Source organism: Schistocerca americana, chromosome 3, assembly GCF_021461395.2.
Source record: "Schistocerca americana isolate TAMUIC-IGC-003095 chromosome 3, iqSchAmer2.1, whole genome shotgun sequence".
In the NCBI taxonomy this organism is placed as follows: Eukaryota; Metazoa; Arthropoda; class Insecta; order Orthoptera; family Acrididae; genus Schistocerca; species Schistocerca americana.
In genome coordinates, this window is record NC_060121.1 from 891,317,019 (window position 1) to 891,338,553 (window position 21,535).

At 41.7% G+C, this 21,535-nt stretch overlaps 1 protein-coding gene across 1 annotated transcript in view; it reads left to right on the forward strand.

Moving 5' to 3' along the window:
* Positions 1-21,535, forward strand: part of LOC124606477 (corticotropin-releasing factor receptor 1-like) — a 253,548-nt gene that overhangs the window by 92,950 nt on the left and 139,063 nt on the right. The window contains exons 3-4 of the mRNA XM_047138459.1: positions 5,076-5,223; positions 15,570-15,689. Of these exons, the coding sequence (XP_046994415.1) occupies positions 5,076-5,223; positions 15,570-15,689 (268 nt within the window). The remainder of the gene's footprint in view (positions 1-5,075; positions 5,224-15,569; positions 15,690-21,535) is intronic.

A 21,535-nucleotide genomic window follows, 5' to 3' on the forward strand; every position in this document is an offset into this window, starting at 1 on the left:
TCCTCCACAGGAAAACACGTCTGATATATTCTATACGACACTGGTGACGGCATGTGCGTCACATGACAGGAATATGCTGTCCACCCACCTAACTTGTACACTTGGCGAATGGGTAAAAAGATTCTTCTACTCTGCCCGATTTAGGTTTTCTTGTGGATGTGATAATCACTCCCAAAAAAGCGATGAAAACATAAGAGTTTGTCACATAAACTGAAAATAAAAAATTAAAATTTTCGCGCGAAGGAAGATTTGAACCAAGGACCTCTCGTGCCGCAGCTGCTCACAGTAACCACGGGACCAGGGCTCTCCGGAGCTCATGTTATCCTTCATGTTGCCTATGTGGCCCATGGACTACTCAGTTTGTATATTTTGCTTATTTTTTCATAGTTCCACACAACTTCTTCCTGTTTTCTCGATTGATCTGTGTTCAGTTTTCCAAGGTCTATCCACTGTGGCAACTTATAACTAAATCTGAGGTGGGTGCGATGGGGAGGTTCCCTTGTAAGAACTAATCCACGTTCGCTATTACTGAGCTGTCACTGCTTTTCTTCTGACAACACGGTACTCCCCTCCTCCTTTCAAAAAATGGTTCAAATGGCTCTGAGCACTATGGGACTCAACTGCTGTGGTCAGAAGTCCCCTAGAACTTAGAACTGCTTATACCTAACTAACCTAAGGACATCACACACATCCATGCCCGAGGCAGGATTCGAACCTGCGACCGTAGCGGTCGTGCGGTTCCAGACTGCAGCGCCTTTAACCGCTCGGCCACTTCGGCCGGCTCCTCCTTTCACACGGGCGATTCCGCCTTTCTTAACATCTGGCGGTCGATTCCGCATTACAAATGTGTGTTCGGACATTTTTTGATGGGCTAGTGTAAGACGTAATCTACATACAGGATGTTTCCCTACGAGCGTGCAAAATTTCAACCCGACATAGAGGATGCTCCTCTCAACAATTTGAGGTACGGAACCTAGAGACGGAGAAGCCAGCTTAAGGAGATAATAGGAATAAAATCACATTATTGTGTACTTTATTATTTAACACTAGTTGCCGGGCGAAGTGGCCGTGCATTTCTAGGCGCTGCAGACTGGAACCGCGAGACCGCTAAGGTCGCAGGTTCGAATCCCGCATCGGGCATGGATGTGTGTGATGTCCCTAGGTTAGTTAGGTTTAACTGGTTCTAAGTTCTAGGGGACTAATGACCTCAGAAGTTGAGTCCCATAGTGCTCAGAGCCAACATTAGTGAACTGCAAGCACCATCATTGACACACTGAGCGTACCATTTGTGCTGTATCTTACAAAATGTGTTGAAACTGACGGTCATCAACCTCAATGTAAGCATGACATCGGCGAGCAAGTTTCTGACGCATCCTGACAAATATCCTTGGTGTGTTTCGAATCACGTCATAGGCAGCTACAATTATGGCATCTAATTCCATTTCCGCATCCACTGGGGTCTCATACACAAGTGATGTTAGATATCCCCGTAGGAAATAATCATGGGAATGCAGGTCAGGTGTCCTCACAGGCCATGGAATAGGACTTCCCCTTGCTATCCAGCGACCAGGAAATAAGTACTGGTACTGCTCCATCGTATTATACTGTAGTCTCTGAATAGCACTAATTAATGGCTCGGTCGTTGATTCATAGCACGTTATGTCATGAGACAATGTAAATACGATACAAGAGTGCCACCTTATGGACAAGTAAAGAGTAACACAACTTGCATCGTAACTTCCTGTTAATCAGGCACGTCCTCTTTGTTTCTCGCAAGAAATAAAGAATGCACGTATAAACAAACAGCACAATACGTGTAAACTTGCACGCATTTTGGTTGTAAATAAGCTGGTAAACAGTAATGCTAGACAAAGCGGTAGACAAGTTTACTTCCATATCTCCTTAAACTAGCTTCTCCGACCCCAGGTTCTCTACCTCAAATTTTCCTGTTACATTTTCGCACGCTCTTATGGAAACACCCTGTATAAGCAGCGATAAAAACTTATCTCTCATTTTGTAGTGATTTCTAGCTGTTGAGTTATAATGGTGCTCATGAATGAAGTTTAGGGTATAATTAGAATTAAAATGTGGTTAAGCGACACATTTATACAGGGAACTTAGGACAGGTTTAAAAAAAACTGTGTTTAAACTTGCTCCGTGTTTGATTAAATACACCCCTCATTAACTAATATCCCCCATAATAATTTCACACGCCTCATTACTTTCAGATGAGAACATAGTACGAATATGGAAAAGAAAATAACTACGGAAACAAAAATATTGATATAAACGGAAAAATTTTGTGAACGTTTGCTGGAGCCTTTAGTTTCAATCTTGCTAATTACTGTAAAAAAATAAAAATCGCAGAGGACAAAGTGGATTTCACTAAAATGGCAGAATCACATCTGCTGAACGAAGGACTGTAATGATGATGGCAGTAGCTAGAAAAGGTGCTGCTGACAGTATTCGGCCTTCCACGGTGTGAACTTGAATCAATTTCGTTCTTGGAAATCCTGTGGAATGGTTAGGTGAGAATGAGTGATACACGGAATGTTTCCAAAATCTGCCAAGCATTTTGGCCATAATGTTCGACGTTCACCTGCAAGGCCCTGACTATTGCTATTCGCCAAACACAACCTCAGACTATCAGTTGGGGTCCTTGACTGTTTCAAAGACAATACCACGCCAATTCCCGTCGTTTCTTCCTGCGGTGTAATTATTACAGTCGGTATAAAAAGTATACAACGCTGATTTTGCTGTGTCAACGAAAATGGAGGCACCAATATTTCCAGATCATGGGAAGATAGGGACGTGGGCTCATCTGTCGCAGTCAGTTCAGTTAGTAAAAAAGTTGCTCTGAACCACGAGAAACTGCACATCATAGGGTGACGATGGATAAGCTGATGCATGTCACTGTGAAGAGCACAGGTAGTTCCAGTTTTCAAGAAGTGTCATCGAGCAGATGCGCAAAGCTATAGGCCTAATCTCTGACATCGATCTGTTTTAGAATTTTAGAACATGTTTTTTGCTCTCGTATCATGTCATTTCTGGAAACCCAGAATCTACTCTGTAGGAATCAACATGGATTCCGGAAACAGCGATCGTGTGAGACCCAATTCGCTTTATTTGTTCATGAGACCCAGATACAGGCTCCCAGGTAGATGCCATTTTCCTTGACTTCCGGAAGGCGTTTCATACAGTTCCGCACTGTCGCCTGATAAACAAAGTAAGAGCCTACGGAATATCAGACCAGCTGTGTGGATGGATTGAAGAGTTTTTAGCAAACAGAACACAGCATGTTATTCTCAATGGAGAGACGTCTACAGACGTTAAAGTAACCTCTGGCGTGCCACCGGGGAGTGTTATGGGACCATTGCTTTTCACAATAAATATAAATGACCTAGTAGATAGTGTCGGAAGTTCCATGCGGCTTTTCGCGGATGATGCTGCAGTATACAGAGAAGTTGCAGCATTAGAAAATTGCAGCGAAATGCAGGAAGATCTGCAGCGTATAAGCACTTGGTGCAGGGACTGGCAACTGACCCTTAACATAGACAAATGTAATGTATTGCGAATACATAGAAAGAAGGATCCTTTATTGTATGATTATATGATAGCGGAACAAACACTGGTAGCAGTTACCTCTGTAAAATATCTGGGGGTATGCGTACGGAACGATTTGAAGTGGAATGATCATAAAAAAATTCTTGTTCAAAAAATGTGTGTGAAATTTTATGGGACTTAACTGCTAAGGTCATCAGTCCCTAAGCTTACACACTACTTAACCTAAATTATCCTAAGGACAAACACACACACACACATGCCCGAGGGAGGACTCGAACCTCCGCCGGGAGCAGTCGAAAATTAATTGTTGGTAAGGCGGGTGCCAGTTTGAGATGCATTGGGAGAGACTTTAGAAAATGTAGTCCATCAACAAAGGAGGTGGCTTACAAAACACTCGTTCGACCTATACTTGAGTATTGCTCATGAGTGTGGGATCCGTACCAGGTCGGGTTGACATAGGAGATAGAGAAGATCCAAAGAAGAGCAGCGCGTTTCGTCACAGGGTTATTTGGTAATCGTGATAGCGTTACGGAGATGTTTAGCAAACTCAAGTGGCACACTCTGCAAGAGACGCGCTCTGCATCGCGGTTTAGCTTGCTCGCCAGGTTTCTAGAGGATGCGTTTCTGGATGAGGTATCGAATACATTGCTTCCCCCTACTTATACCTCCCGAGGAGATCAGGAATGTAAAATTAGAGAGATTCGAGTGGCACGGAGGCTTTCCGGCAGTTGTTATTCCCGCGAACAATACGCGACTGGAACAGAAAAGGGAGGTAATGACACTGGCACGTAAACTGCCCTCCGCCACACACCGTTGGGTGGCTTGCGGAGTATAAATGTAGATGTAGATGTAGATAAACAGATTGTGACAATAGAACTGATCGTCACACGAACTACTCACTGACGCTTACTATGAGCCTTGGAAGTGCTTTACATAACGCATCTTAACCATCAGCTGTTTATGTGTCCCGTTAGTCACCTAGTGGTTTCGGTTATTAGGCATCATCCAGGATATCTATCAATATCAACATTAAAAAATTATGAAAGTACATTGCATACAAAAATAGAAAAACTGAAAAAGTATGAGGGTGCAAAGTTTCATTTGTATACTTACAGAGTACAACAGATTAGTTAAAAAGCATCGCATATGTCTTTGAAGCTGCACAATATCGAAATTATCCAGTGAAATTGTACAAATACCTGACACAATTTGTTTTAGATTAGTGAAAGTTATATCTCATGCCAAACAGAGAAACCTGACAGGAAAATTAATAATCTGCGCCTCGTTAAAGTCGATTATCTTAATGGATTTCCCAATTTGCAGCCCATACCTGTCCATGTATGCTTCAGTTATGCCCTTTTGTTACGGCGTCATGTGCCCACAGCGCCACCAGGTGGCTTGCAATGTCGGGGGAGGCAGTGTTCGTAATTATTGGCGAATTGGTGTATACATAGACATGAAACACAAGTGTGAAAATTGAGAGCGGTGTGTGCGACGTACCCATGTTTCAGGAGGTGGTGGAGAGCCGCGACCAGCTGCGGCGGCTGGTGTGGGACAGCTTCAGGGAGGAGCAGCTGGCCAGCAGGTGGCTCTCCTGCTGCGACGAGGCCGACCGCTGCTGCGCCCTCATGGCCAACTCCTCCGGCCAGCCAGCGCCAGGTAGGGCGCGGGTCTATTACTACTACTGTAGCTTACCCAACCCGCGTCTACATACGGTATACTACTACTACTGTAGCTTACCCAACCCGCGTCTACATACAGTATACTACTACTACTGTAGCTTACACAACCCGCGCCTACATACAATGTACTACTACTACTATAGCTTACCCAACCCGTGTCTACATACAGTATACTACTACTACTGTAGCTTACCCAACCCGCACCTACATACAGTATACTACTACTACTGTAGCTTACCCAAACTGCGTCTACATACAGTATACTACTACTACTGTAGCTTACACAACCCGCGCCTACATACAGTATACTACTACTACTATAGCTTACCCAACCCGTGTCTACATACAGTATACTACTACTACTGTAGCTTACCCAACCTGCGTCTACATACAGTATACTACTACTACTGTAGCTTACCCAACCCGCGCCTACATACAGTATACTACTACTACTGTAGCTTACCCAACCCGCGCCTACATACAGTATACTACTACTACTGTAGCTTACCCAACCCGCACCTACATACAGTATACTACTACTACTGTAGCTTACCCAACCCGCGCCTACATACAGTATACTACTACTACTATAGCTTACCCAACCCGTGTCTACATACAGTATACTACTACTACTGTAGCTTACCCAACCCGCACCTACATACAGTATACTACTACTACTGTAGCTTACCCAACCCGTGTCTACATACAGTATACTACTACTACTGTAGCTTACCCAACCTGTGTCTACATACAGTATACTACTACTACTGTAGCTTACCCAACCCGCGTCTACATACAGTATACTACTACTACTGTAGCTTACCCAACCCGCGTCTACATACGGTATACTACTATTACTGTAGCTTACCCAACCCGCGTCTACATACAGTATACTACTACTACTGTAGCTTACCCAACCCGCACCTACATACAGTATACTACTACTACTGTAGCTTACCCAACCCGCGTCTACATACAGTATACTACTACTACTGTAGCTTACCCAACCCGCGTCTACATATGGTATACTACTACTACTGTAGCTTACCCAACCCGCGTCTACATACAGTATACTACTACTACTGTAGCTTACACAACCCGCGCCTACATACAGTATACTACTACTACTATAGCTTACCCAACCCGTGTCTACATACAGTATACTACTACTACTGTAGCTTACCCAACCTGCATCTACATACAGTATACTACTACTACTGTAGCTTACCCAACCCGCGCCTACATACAGTATACTACTACTACTGTAGCTTACCCAACCCGCACCTACATACAGTATACTACTACTACTGTAGCTTACCCAACCCGCACCTACATACAGTATACTACTACCACTGTAGCTTACCCAACCCGCGTCTACATACAGTATACTACTACTACTATAGCTTACCCAACCCGTGTCTACATACAGTATACTACTACTACTATAGCTTACCCAACCCGCACCTACATACAGTATACTACTACTACTGTAGCTTACCCAACCCGCGTCTACATACAGTATACTACTACTACTATAGCTTACCCAACCCGTGTCTACATACAGTATACTACTACTACTATAGCTTACCCAACCCGCACCTACATACAGTATACTACTACTACTGTAGCTTACCCAACCCGCGCCTACATACAGTATACTACTACTACTGTAGCTTACCCAACCCGCGCCTACATACAGTATACTACTACTACTGTAGCTTACCCAACCCGCACCTACATACAGTATACTACTACTACTGTAGCTTACCCAACCCGCGCCTACATACAGTATACTACTACTACTATAGCTTACCCAACCCGTGTCTACATACAGTATACTACTACTACTGTAGCTTACCCAACCCGCACCTACATACAGTATACTACTACTACTGTAGCTTACCCAACCCGTGTCTACATACAGTATACTACTACTACTGTAGCTTACCCAACCTGTGTCTACATACAGTATACTACTACTACTGTAGCTTACCCAACCCGCGTCTACATACAGTATACTACTACTACTGTAGCTTACCCAACCCGCGTCTACATACGGTATACTACTACCACTGTAGCTTACCCAACCCGCGTCTACATACAGTATACTACTACTACTGTAGCTTACCCAACCCGCACCTACATACAGTATACTACTACTACTGTAGCTTACCCAACCCGCGTCTACATACAGTATACTACTACTACTGTAGCTTACCCAACCCGCGTCTACATATGGTATACTACTACTACTGTAGCTTACCCAACCCGCGTCTACATACAGTATACTACTACTACTGTAGCTTACACAACCCGCGCCTACATACAGTATACTACTACTACTATAGCTTACCCAACCCGTGTCTACATACAGTATACTACTACTACTGTAGCTTACCCAACCTGCGTCTACATACAGTATACTACTACTACTGTAGCTTACCCAACCCGCGCCTACATACAGTATACTACTACTACTGTAGCTTACCCAACCCGCACCTACATACAGTATACTACTACTACTGTAGCTTACCCAACCCGCACCTACATACAGTATACTACTACTACTGTAGCATACCCAACCCGCACCTACATACAGTATACTACTACTACTGTAGCTTACCCAACCCGCGCCTACATACAGTATACTACTACTACTATAGCTTACCCAACCTGTGTCTACATACAGTATACTACTACTACTGTAGCTTACCCAACCCGCACCTACATACAGTATACTACTACTACTGTAGCTTACCCAACCCGCACCTACATACAGTATACTACTACTACTGTAGCTTACCCAACCCGCGTCTACATACAGTATACTACTACTACTGTAGCTTACCCAACCCGCGTCTACATACGGTATACTAGTACTACTGTAGCTTACCCAACCCGCGTCTACATACAGTATACTACTACTACTGTAGCTTACACAACCCGCACCTACATACAGTATACTACTACTACTATAGCTTACCCAACCCGTGTCTACATACAGTATACTACTACTACTGTAGCTTACCCAACCTGCGTCTACATACAGTATACTACTACTACTGTAGCTTACCCAACCCGCGCCTACATACAGTATACTACTACTACTGTAGCTTACCCAACCCGCGCCTACATACAGTATACTACTACTACTGTAGCTTACCCAACCCGCACCTACATACAGTATACTACTACTACTGTAGCTTACCCAACCCGCGCCTACATACAGTATACTACTACTACTATAGCTTACCCAACCCGTGTCTACATACAGTATACTACTACTACTGTAGCTTACCCAACCCGCACCTACATACAGTATACTACTACTACTGTAGCTTACCCAACCCGTGTCTACATACAGTATACTACTACTACTGTAGCTTACCCAACCTGCGTCTACATACAGTATACTACTACTACTGTAGCTTACCCAACCCGTGTCTACATACAGTATACTACTACTACTGTAGCTTACCCAACCTGCGTCTACATACAGTATACTACTACTACTACTGTAGCTTACCCAACCCGCGCCTACATACAGTATACTACTACTACTGTAGCTTACCCAACCCGTGTCTACATACAGTATACTACTACTACTGTAGCTTACCCAACCCGTGTCTACATACAGTATACTACTACTACTGTAGCTTACCCAACCCGTGTCTACATACAGTATACTACTACTACTGTAGCTTACCCAACCCGCACCTACATACAGTATACTACTACTACTGTAGCTTACCCAACCCGTGTCTACATACAGTATACTACTACTACTGTAGCTTACCCAACCTGCGTCTACATACAGTATACTACTACTACTGTAGCTTACCCAACCCGCGCCTACATACAGTATACTACTACTACTATAGCTTACCCAACCCGTGTCTACATACAGTATACTACTACTACTGTAGCTTACCCAACCTGCGTCTACATACAGTATACTACTACTACTGTAGCTTACCCAACCCGTGCCTACATACAGTTTACTACTACTACTATAGCTTACCCAACCTGTGTCTACATACAGTATACTACTACTACTGTAGCTTACCCAACCCGCATCTACATACAGTATACTACTACTACTGTAGCTTACCCAACCCGCACCTACATACAGTATACTACTACTACTGTAGCTTACCCAACCCGTGTCTACATACAGTATACTACTACTACTGTAGCTTACCCAACCCGCTGCTTTTCCAGCGTTGCCAGTATGGTCCGCACAGACTTTTTTTTTTTTATTTAATCGAATTTGTACGTTGTCATACCTATTGCTCATTGGTAAATCACACTGTTAAAAGAGTCAGTGACTCTGTACACGGCTGCCAGTCTTTGCATAACTGAAGTGCTCCCACCGGCTTAATTTAATTTCATATGGCGAATTATAAAAAAGGAGACACTAGATAAGTGGTTGTATAGGTATCAGAGCTAGTCTTACTCCGGATACTGAATTCTCTCATCTCAAATCGATATCCCTGTACATGGAATCACATTTAAACACGACATACATTTTGTCATCAGTAATCGTACGTTTCCGTAGTAATTACAACAAAAATAATTTTATAAACGTATATTAAGCCTAATGAAAAATTAGTGTTTCAGACAATAGTTTCATATTATGCAGTTTAGACAAAGCCGATTTGTCGTTATGACTGTTTCGTAGCTTTCTTTGATCTAATTCACAAATTGCAGCGCCTTCTAAACTTTTCAAGCTAATTAAGGGCATGTTCTTTTCCAAATATACTTTTGACCAAGAAGCCATTCCACTTCCACAATGAAATATTTTCCTAAAACGTTTCATCCCCTGCTTCACCGCCTTAGAGATTTAATTTCCAAAAGCAGTAAAACACGTATTTTTTAAAATTTCTAACCAAGAAGTCAAATACTACTTTTGATTGCTGTAGCTTTAAAAATGCTGCTAGTAGTTTACTAACGATTTATTTTAAAAAGGTCGCCCGTTATTTCACCCGTTGAGGGGCTGAATTTGTAAAAATACTGTAACAAGTATTTCTTCGTTTCTGACCGAGATACCAAATATCAATTTTCGTAGTTCTTGCAGCAAACCTGCCTTAATAGCGACATATTTTTTAAAAAATGTTCATCCTCTTAGAGCAGTGGTTTCCAACCTGGGGTAACTACCCAAATGTTCATCCCCTTAGAGCAGTGGTTCCCAAGCTGGGGTAACTACCCCCTGAAGGCTAAAGTGAAATTTTCTGAGGGGTAAAAACTGAACGATTCGATTCTGCTTCAGCCACGAATCTAAATTATTTTCAAAAGATCATTACTATTATCAGAATTTAGTAAGTCTCTAATACCGATGATATAAGTTATCAACAATTACTTTTTCTCAGCTTAGTAATATTAATGCGATGCAGGTTACAGGTTTCCCACATAGTCCGCCCATTACACACATATGTTGTGCTTTGTCCCGTATATCGGTGCTGATAAAAGTGAGACATATACGGGACAAATGCTAAATGTGTCATGTTGTAGATAGTACCTGCAGTAGTCCAGAAATTGCTTCATTACTCTCTTCGAAACAGATAAATAAATTAATTGGCAGCACGACATAGCAGTAACTACATAACGGGCGCTATAGTGCTGTACCAGTATTATTATTATTATTATTATTATTATTACTGTTAGTGGCTGTGGTCAGACACAAAGCATTAACAGCCTGAAGTCTTCCAATTCATGCCAGTTCAGAAGTAAGGAGTGCAGCAATCAAGTGATTTACCAACAGTAAGTATAGTGTACACTTTCTCACTTGGTTGATTTTAAATGGTGTTGCAGTATGCAGGTCAAGTGAGTGCCGCAGTGTAGAGGAGTAATACAGGAGAAGCATGTTTTGTAACAAGTGTGGACCCTCACTGTGGATAGTTAGCTTTCTTATCTGATAAGGAGTAATGAGTAGCATTTGCGATGCACCACGAATTCCTTCATCAGTCATTATAACACACACACACACACACACACACACAAATACATGCACGCACAACTCTCTCTCTCTCTCACACACACACACATACACACAGACACACAAACTAAATATCATTCATCTTTTACCATTTTAAAAATAAAAGTGTTCCAAGAAAAGTCGTTCATTCTACAATTTAGTTGGTAATAATGTGAGGAAGGAGGGGGGGGGGGGGGGGGTCAGCAGGTGGTGGGAGAGGAGGAAGGCGGGGGGTTAGAGCTAAGTCTCATTCCATTCAGGGGTAATGGCTTAAGAAAGCTTGGGAACCACTGCCATTGAGGTAGAATTTCGAAATATTGGTTCTTAAACGATGCCCACAGTATAAGATCAAGAACCTCTTCAGATTTCAAGATTCTATTCTTAGTAGTTTCGGTTTGGGTGATGCTAAGTCTGTCAGTCAGAACACTGCCTTTTGCATCTGGAGGATAATAAACTGTCACCCAGTCACCCAATACCAATTACGGGTTGCCTATCTAAAGGCTTCCAGAGTCTGCAATAATTTGACTAACAATATTCGGCGTAATTATGGACCGAATTTAAAAATTTAAAAAACTTGTGTATCTACTCGTTAATACGTATAACTCACGTTAAATGGGAGCGATGAGCTCGCTGTTTGGTCCCCTCTCCCAAAATCAACCAACCAACTTCACATTAAAGGTATGACACAATAATTAAAACATTAAAGTTACAAACTGTAGATGGTTGGTTCATTGCTTTGAAGGGACCAGACAGCGAGGTCATCGGTCCCATCGGATTAGAGAAGAATGGGAAAGGAAGTCGGGCGTGGACTTTTAGAGGAACCATCCCGGCATTTGCCTGCAGCGATTTAGGGGAATTACGGAGAACCTAGATCAGGATGGCCGGACGCGGGTTTGAACCGTTGTCCTCCCGAATGCGATCTCAGTGTGCTAACCACTGCGTCACCTCCTTCGATAACTGTACATGTCTAGTAGCAGCGTAAGTGAGGCACGCAAATTACCCACACTATATTACTACAGTATTTGAGTCTGAGAGCAATTGGGTGACTTATAAAAATGGTTCAAGTGGCTCTGAGCACTATGGGACTTAACTTCTAAGGTCATCAGTCCCCTAGAACTTAGAAATACTTAAACCTAACTAACCTAAGGACATCACACACATCCATGCCCGAGGCAGGATTCGAACCTGCGACCGTAGCGGTCGCGCGGTTCCAGACTGTAGCGCCTTTAACCGCTTGGCCACCCCGGCCGGCGGTGACTTACAACAAACTCAAAATATAATGTAAAGAAATAAAACTATATGATTCCACAGACATTTCCAAATCTCAACCATGATGTCTGACACTTGAAGAGGTGCAAATACTCTTCTCTGGTTTGCCATCGGATCCTACTGTGCAAATCCCACAATACTTCGTCGATACAGCGGTTCGACGCTTTGACGGCCATCAGTCGCGTCTTGCAGTAGCGACCACAGCAACTACCGCCACCTGAAGATGTCTAACACATGTAGTGACGAAATGTGCGATTTGCACTGTGTTATCCGGCGGCAAACCCGAGAAGAGTATTTGCAGCAGATCCGTCTGTAAAGTCTGAAAAGTCACACCTCAAAAATAGTTTTATTTGATTAAAGCACCTATGCCTTGGTTTCAGACAGGATCCCTCGTTTCGTTCAATGCTGACGTGCTATTCCAATACGGTTGGAGAACCTCTACAATGCTGTTCGCGTTTAGGGGGAACACCAAGTGGGTTGAGGCGTGAAAATGAATTTGGGGTGAAGAGGAAGGCGTGCTAGGGTAGTTCATTCCGTTGTGAAAAGCCACTGTGCCGGGGTGATGTGGTGGTTAGCACATCCTGGATTAGAATCCCGTCTTGGTCCATATTTTCATTCTTCGCTTCAGTCTGCACATATACAACGTAATTTAAAACTTTTTCGAAACATCTCCTCGCGTACAGCCGCACAAAGTAATGAAAGGAATACAGTTTATTCCTCACTGAAGGTTCTAGGCGCTTCAGTCCAGAACTGTGCTGCTGCTACGGTTGCAGGCTCGAAACCTGCCCCGGCCATGGATTTGTGTGATGTCCTTAGCTTAGTCAGGTTTAAGTAGTTCTAAGTCTAGGGAACTGATGACCTCAGATGTTAAGTCCCATAGTGCTTAGAGCCATTTGATTCCTCGCTGAATGTTTCTCACCCATCCAGTTTTGGAGTCCTAACATTTTACGTGCTTAAAGTCAAATATTTAACACGTTAACTCATATATAACGTAATCACACATTTGGAACTATTTTATACCTGGTTCCTTTGAAGAATCTCGAGTGGGACTGTGGAGGGAAGGGGGAATTACTGGGAGAATAATGTTAGCACTACAATATAATTTTCACTACCAACGCATCAGGACGTGGTCATGGTACCCAGCCACCGTGTTATACTCTGACAACAGCATCATTCCGATGCGGTATGGAGGGACCAAAGCGAAAGTGTGAAGAGTAGTATAGTACATGAGGGGCGAAATATAACATTCAAGTAACTAATTAAGGCAGTTATGGACGCTGTAGGCATGGTCAGAGAAGAGGCCAAGGAGCTATGAATGGCTCAGGAAATATTCGACCTTATGGATGGACGAAGAATATTGCAGTGCCTGTGTTGTTAAAAATACAAGCTTTACAATTGGCTGTATAATGAAATGACGATGGCTGAAATTTGTGCCGTCATTCTTTATAATACAGAAACTTTAATATCGTATTCATCCGCCGATACCGGGCGGGTACTTTCAGTTAAAATGTACGCCATATACGAGACTTATACAATGTGTACGAGTACAAGCAAGGACCCAGCGACGGCGACATGTGGAAGTTTGTTTATGGCTGTGAGTAGTGCACGGATGACCGAAGCGGTAAGGCGATGGATCGCGTAGAACGGGAGATCCGGCTTAGAGTGCTGTTCTGGCACAAATTTTCACTATCATCATTCCCTTATACAGTTGATAGTTGTTCGTATTTGCAACTGCGAATGCATTTCATGTACAGCAACAACTAACCCAGCGGTATACATAGCCCGCATCTCGTGGTCGTGCGGTAGCGTTCTCGCTTCCCACGCCCGGGTTCCCGGGTTCGATTCCCGGCGGGGTCAGGGATTTTCTCTGCCTCGTGATGGCTGGGTGTTGTGTGCTGTCCTTAGGTTAGTTAGGTTTAAGTAGTTCTAAGTTCTAGGGGACTTATGACCACAGCAGTTGAGTCCCATAGTGCTCAGAGCCATTTGAACCATTTTTGAACCGGTATACATAATTATGAATAAATTTAACAGGAAATGCAAAGAGTCCAAGTCGAAATGAGTGAGATAAACTTATTGAGATATTAAGAAATACACGAGAGTAGCAGAAATTAACATGGCGTAAAGTTTTAAAAAACAATGAAAATTGGTTATTTTACAGTAAAATAACGCATGATGGACGAACCTAGGGGACAATAGGAAGCAGACTAGCAGAGGCGTGGAAGGAAGGAAGATTGAAGTTTAATGTCCCTGCGGCATCGAAGTCATTATAGTCAGAGTACAACCTCAGATTGTTGAAAGATGGTGAAGGAAATCGGCAGTGCCCTTTCAAAGGAACCATTCCTGCATGTGCCTGGTGCGATTTTGGGAATCCACGGAAAATCTAAATCTGGATAGCTGGACGCGGATTTGAACTGTTGTCCTCCTGAATTCCAGTCCAGAACAAAGACCAACGGCGAGATCTGGGTCGATCAGACGCACGGAGAAGAATTCTACTCTGCAAGCCCGGTGGCTACTTTGTATACAAATGTCACTTTCCCTTCTCCTGTTCCAGTCACGATCGTTCCTAAGTCTCTGTTAATGTTAAACTCTGGATTTTTCGCGAGATACTCAGTGTGTTTCTAAGCCTTTGCGTTTGCCAAGTAAGGAAAACTCATTTTTCTCTCCGGGTACATTAATCCTCTGATCGATTTGTTAAAGTCTGTGGTTGTTAATGTGCTGGCTCTAGAACTAGAATGCTACATTGTGACGTAATATCTTGAACACAACACATTGTTCATCAGTGAGTCTTCTGGCGGGGAGAGGCAACAAGGCATCATTAGGTGACATCAGTTGCGATGGGCACATTTGAAACGACATCGAGCTAGGTGTGCTAGCCTTAGACCCAGCGCTAACAAGTTTCTTTTAGTCATGGGGGATGTTCCACATGTCATGTGAGTCCATAGCATGATGAGCCGTTGCTGGTATTAACGTGAAAGGGTTACCCTACACTAGGAGGTAGCCATGTTTATTTCAATTATGGATGTTTGTGTGTCAGGTATTTACCGACTGGAATGTACTACGTTTCACTTTGTGGTTTACAGATCAGTGTCCAATGTCATGGGATGGATGGACCTGCTGGCCTGAAGCCCCGGCACCATCTGAGCAGCACCTGCCGTGTCCTCCACAGACCACTGTCAGCTCACAGTTACCACACTGCCCACGTGAGTACAGGGGGAGATAAACGCACGTGTGTGAAGTGTGTGTATGAGAGAGAGAGAGAGAGTGCGTGAGAGCATGAGAGAGAGTGAGTGAGAGTTTGAGAAAGAGTGGGTGAGAGTTTGAGAAAGAGTGGGTGAGAGTTTGAGAAAGAGTGGGTGAGAGTTTGAGAAAGAGTGGGTGAGAGTGTGGGGGACAGTGGGTGAGAGTGTGAGGGAGAGTAGGTGAGGGTGTGAGGAAGAGTCAGTGAGAGTGTGAGGGAGAGTGAGAGAGAGAGTGCACGAGAGCATGAGAGAGAGTGGATGAGAATTTGAGAAAGAGTGACTGAGAGTGTGAGGGAGAGTGGATGAGAGTGTGGGGGAGAGTGGGTGAGAGTGTGAGGGAGAGTGCATGAGAGTGTGAGGGAGAGTAGGTGAGGGCATGAGAAAGAGTGGAGGGGTAGGGCTGTTCCTACTGAGTGGTACTAGAAAGTGACACATGAGGAGCGAAATATCTTAGCAGACTAATAAAGTTATCTTGTAACGCATAACAGAGTATTAGAGGTGTATGTGAGGGTGGCTGCAGTGCTGCTGGAAGTCTCGCATTATGTCAATCTTAACTCCTTACTAAAAGAACAAGAGATTCGTTGAAATTATAAATTTTATAAGACAGCAAAGAATTAGTACACCTTTTCAAATAGAGAGAAATTTCAGTCTTATTTATATCATATACACATCATATACAGAGAAACGGATTGGTGTGATCACATTTTGATTTTGCTTTCAATAATAATTTCTGAAAATAGACGTTTGGGGGATTACGTTAATAACACGTGGATGTAAACCAAAGAAAAAAAAATGTGTTTGTAGATGAAAGATATTTATCATCAAAGGAAATGGAACTCGAAACGTGATTCATGATATCTTTTCCAGATGAACAACAAACACGGAGACATTAGAAATACATGACGTTTTCAACAGTTTCATTAAATCCCTTAAGATGTACAAAACAGCATACCGAAAATTTATTACACCAAGACGAAAATACAGTAAATTATGTGAAAGTGATAAATTTAAGAAAATCATCATTTGTAGTGCGATTGACCACCTCAGTATTGGGACAATGCAAGGGATTTTCATACAATCTGTGGAAATCCTTTCATATGCATATACAATTTCACATCCTCAAACTTTTTTTCCACATTAGCACAGAAGCATAGACAGCCGCGAAGCCGAATATTTAGTAGGGTTTCTGGCTCCTTGAAATTTTTTTTTGTACGTTTTCGTTTTGTACGCCCCATTTCCAACCATTTCCTTAAAGTTTATCGGAGGCTGCTCACGCTTCTGCTTTTCTGTGATCCCATTTGTTCATAGGTTCTAGTTTCATGCTGCGTTTCCCCGCCCATCGCTTTTCGTCAAATTTCCTAAAAAGTTTGAAGAAAGAGTTGCGATCCCATTGTAAAAGTGGCCTGCCAACTTAATACAGGTATTTGGTCTGCTGTATATTTTTTGTCTCTGTCGTATGGTCCTGGCATAAAATTGTTAACGGTTTTTACAACAGTTGCAGCGGTTTTCATTCAACTTGCAAAAATTTGGCTGTGGATGCCCATCCATTAAACTGAACTATAAATTATTAAAATTCATTCAACAGCCAAGATCGCATAAAATATTTCTTTATTTAAGGCAACCGGTTTCAACAGACTTTGCTGTTACCTTCAGGTCTGTAAGAAAGTGCATATACATGGAATATGTCTCATAAGTTAACATGTAAATTTGATATAACAGTTTAGTTTGGTATTATAAAAACCGGAAGCGGACCTGCACATTTGCACGCCTCAAAAATCATTTTGTTGTAATAAGTGTTCTTTTTACGCTGAACATGTTCGTTTTACGCTGAACATCAAGCAGAAGATGTCAAGTGGATAAAAATTAGGACATTGTAAAAGGTTTGTCATCAATAAAGTATTTAAAGACATAAAGCACCTTTTGCAAAAGGCCATGTCCATAAAGATATTGTTCACAGATACTTGTTACGTCACACAAACACGATAGACAATAGCATGTCTGTTTGCATATGTTGGACATATTCTAGATAGTGCGAATCCACATTAACAGCTTATAAGGTACAACAGACAGGTGTTATTGCAAAGACAACATTTGTATAGTGTGTTGCAGCCACTAGATGGGTCTTACATCGGAACCATGTGACAGATCGTAAATATTGTAATCTCCTGCTCCTTCCTAATTCCATCTATTGTCCTTATTACTCTTTTATGAAGATTTGAGAGGAGTGAATATTACAACAAACTTTCTAGTTCACTTATTTTTTCCTGTTGAGTTGGTTCCACTTCTTCTTGTGTAGGGGTCTGATTTTTGAACCTGAAAACGTCGCATTTTAGGTCCTCATGGTTGCATTGATATACATAAATTTTAAGTTTGTTGTTGCAGAATTTTGTTTTTATGTTGATATATTTTCTCAAATTTTAGTACATCATACGCTCTTCTGATTTTTCACATTAACAAAGCCGAAATTACATTTTCACACAATATACAAAAATACGTTTGATCACATCAGAGGCATACTTACTACTACTTCATTCTGCGGTAACAACCATATCAGAAAGGGTTTACAATTTTTCTTAACAAATGAATTTCTGCTAGTTTCTGTTACATTATTACTTTCGATTATTATTCCATAAATGAATCCGGAAGTAAACACAGTAACCAGTACAGCATTGCGTAATCAATAATATAAATTTTAAGTGTACCAATAGTTCGTAAATTCAAATGTTTCGAAAAAAAATGTAATTTTAACCGTACATTCAGAACTATTACTTATCGATTATAACATCAAGAATAAAACATTTTATAAAGTAATTCATTTTCATAAATTTTAGTTTGAAATATAGCATTTTGTGTATAAAATTATATGAAAGTTTTCAGGAAAGCAGCTGACCTGCCGAAAATTCGAAAAATAATACTGGTATCGACAGCTATTGTTGAGGAAAAGTAATGCTAGAGGAGGATGTCCCCTTACAATATTTAAAATTAACTACCTTAGTGAGTGGCCTTTAAGAACAGTAAATATTACAAAACTGTGCTTTACTGGCGTATGAAATACATATTTCTCACAATCCCCTTTACAGATTATTATTATTGCATGCATAATAGAAAAATCAAGGTACTTACTGTGCAATAGTTTATTTCGTTGTTATTGTGGCCCTTATCTGACGCAATCTGCACAGGAGCACAAGCACACAGCTGCAGGTGCACCATGTTTGTGTGATGTAACATGAATCTGTGAGCATCACTTATATGGACATGGCCTTTTCCAAAAGGTGTCATAGGTTTTTAAATATTTTAGTGATGACAAATCTTTTATAATGTGCTGATTTTTATCCACTTCATATCTTGTACGTGGGGTTCGGTGTAAAATGAACACGTTTTACAACATAAAGATTTTTAAGTCATGTAAATGTACAGGTGGACTTCCGGTTTTTATAATACCGAACTAAAACTTTTATATCAAACGTTACATCTTAACTTACAAGACACATTCCACGTATATGCACTTTGTTACGGAACTGAAAGCGACAGTAAAATCTTTTGAAACCGGTTGTCTTAAATAAAGAAATATATTATGCGATCTTGACTGTTGAACGGCTTTTAAAACAAATCGCTCTTCAGTATTCTCAATATGACAACATTCATAGAACTGTGAATAACATGTTGCAATAGAAAACACAAACGTGCGTTAATTGTTTCCGATGAGTTTTCTTACAGGGACGTCTCCCTGTAGGCCTTTGCCTTTCTGGCAGTAGGAACCATCCCTGATTTTATTTTGACTATCTGATACCAGATACACATGTTGGATCTCCCACCGTATAGTTATTATCGCCGACAGAATGTGGAAGCTACATCAACCGTTTCTAATGTAATTTCCAATAATCTTAGTCTATCGAAGCCGCGGGCTCCAAACGATAGATATAGAAAGTGCGATCCTATATCGATTCCACAACTGTAGTGGTGCGCGTTATGAGCAGTGTTTACAGAGGTCACTACAGCAACGACAAAAGGGCCTTGACTAAAATACTCGTAATTACAAAGGAAATGACTTACCTCACTCGTCGTCGACGTTTTCGCCATGAGAAAGTCCATTTGATGTGTATGCTACGGGAAGCATTCCCTTTTTGCCGTAACCTGGATAGACTCTGTCAACTTCACGCAAAAATATGGGTAGAGTGTCACATGCGCCAACTTTTCCTTGCAACCGCTTGTTATGGAAATACAGATACTGAAACAAGTAGAGTTCGTCCGTTTCTGCTCGACGCTCTTCTCTTTTAGTGGAAGATTTCGCTGATTTCCTCAGCTGCTCGATATTCTGCGTGTGCACACTGCTGTCATCGGAAGACCCGAACTCTACACAACGGTTCAAGAACATGTGGCTGAGTCCTTCTGCTTTCAGTGTCTTGTAGGATTGAAAGCTGTCAGTAATCACTTTGCTACTGGGCAGTATAAAGTAATTTTATCAAAACGGCTAAAGTCACCTTGTCTCTGGAGAACTTTCTTACCACAGAGTGCCGGACGGGGTGCCCGAGCGGTTCTATGCGCTACAGTCTGGAACCGCGCGACCGCTACGGTCGCAGGTATGAATCCTGCCTCGGGCGAGGATGTGTGTGATGTCCTTAGGTTGGTTAGGATTAAGTAATTCAAAGCTCTAGGGGACTGATGACCTCAGAAGTTAGGTCCCATAGCGGTCAGAGCCATTCTCTTTACCACTGAGTGCTGTAATGGATCTGGGAGATGTGTTATTTTCTACCGGATTTGTCGATACCAAAATGTAAACGTTTTCTTATATTTTTTGTCAGAATTTTTTTTATTGTAATTTGCCTTATTATATGCTAATTTACTTATATTTTTGAGAGTGAAAGCATATTGATTACTAAAAAGTAAATGTGACGAAGAATATCAAAGAGACTGATTACAAGTGGAAGCTTGTGTGTTGCTGTAAAATGTCTTTGACGCTGGAGTTATCTTTGACTGTAGTCAGTCGGCAGTGAACTCTTGGTGTGTGTTGACGGTAGAACAATGTGCAGGTCGCCGTCATAATAATTTGGAAGTGAACAGAAAAAAATGAATTATGTTACTACTTTTTTATATAAACTTTAAGAAGAAACCACATTCGAAGAAATGGTATTTGAAGCACCAAAAATGAGGCAAACGCATTGAACCAGGTCATTTCTGCAGCCGACGAAACTGCATTGTGGAATCATACTTCCACTAGACAACTGAAGCCAAGACAAATATCGCCTTGTACACATTTCGCGGAAAAGGTACTGTCACGAAAAATGCCAAATTTAAGCAAATAAAAATAGTGAGCATATTTCAACTGGGGGCTCAGCCGGGATATCATATTTCAACTGGGGACTGTAGCCGGGATATTGTGTTCACGAGATCTTCAACAGTGCTACGAGGAAGAAAGTTTTTGTGTGTTAATAGCAGATTTTTCAGGATGTGTGTTACAGTATTTGTGTTCATCGGGAAGTAAAAGTTTTGGAGAAGAAATGTTTCGGCAAAAAAAAAAAAAATATATATATATAATTTTCGACAGTAGAACTAATTTCAAGAATTTTGATCAACAATCACATGGATGGAAAACGTGGATTTGCAACAGTAGAAGAGTGTTCCAGATAAGTCACGAAACCCTCGTATTTTATTAAAACTATCTTTTTATCTTGTTTTGTATTGTTGTGTATAATTTTTTTTCTTCACAATGACTTATGAGATTTTCGAGAGTATTGTGCCTAAAGTAGAAAGTAGTAATTTAATAGACTTCGAAAATCAGGACAGGTCAAATAAAACAGAAAGAACCG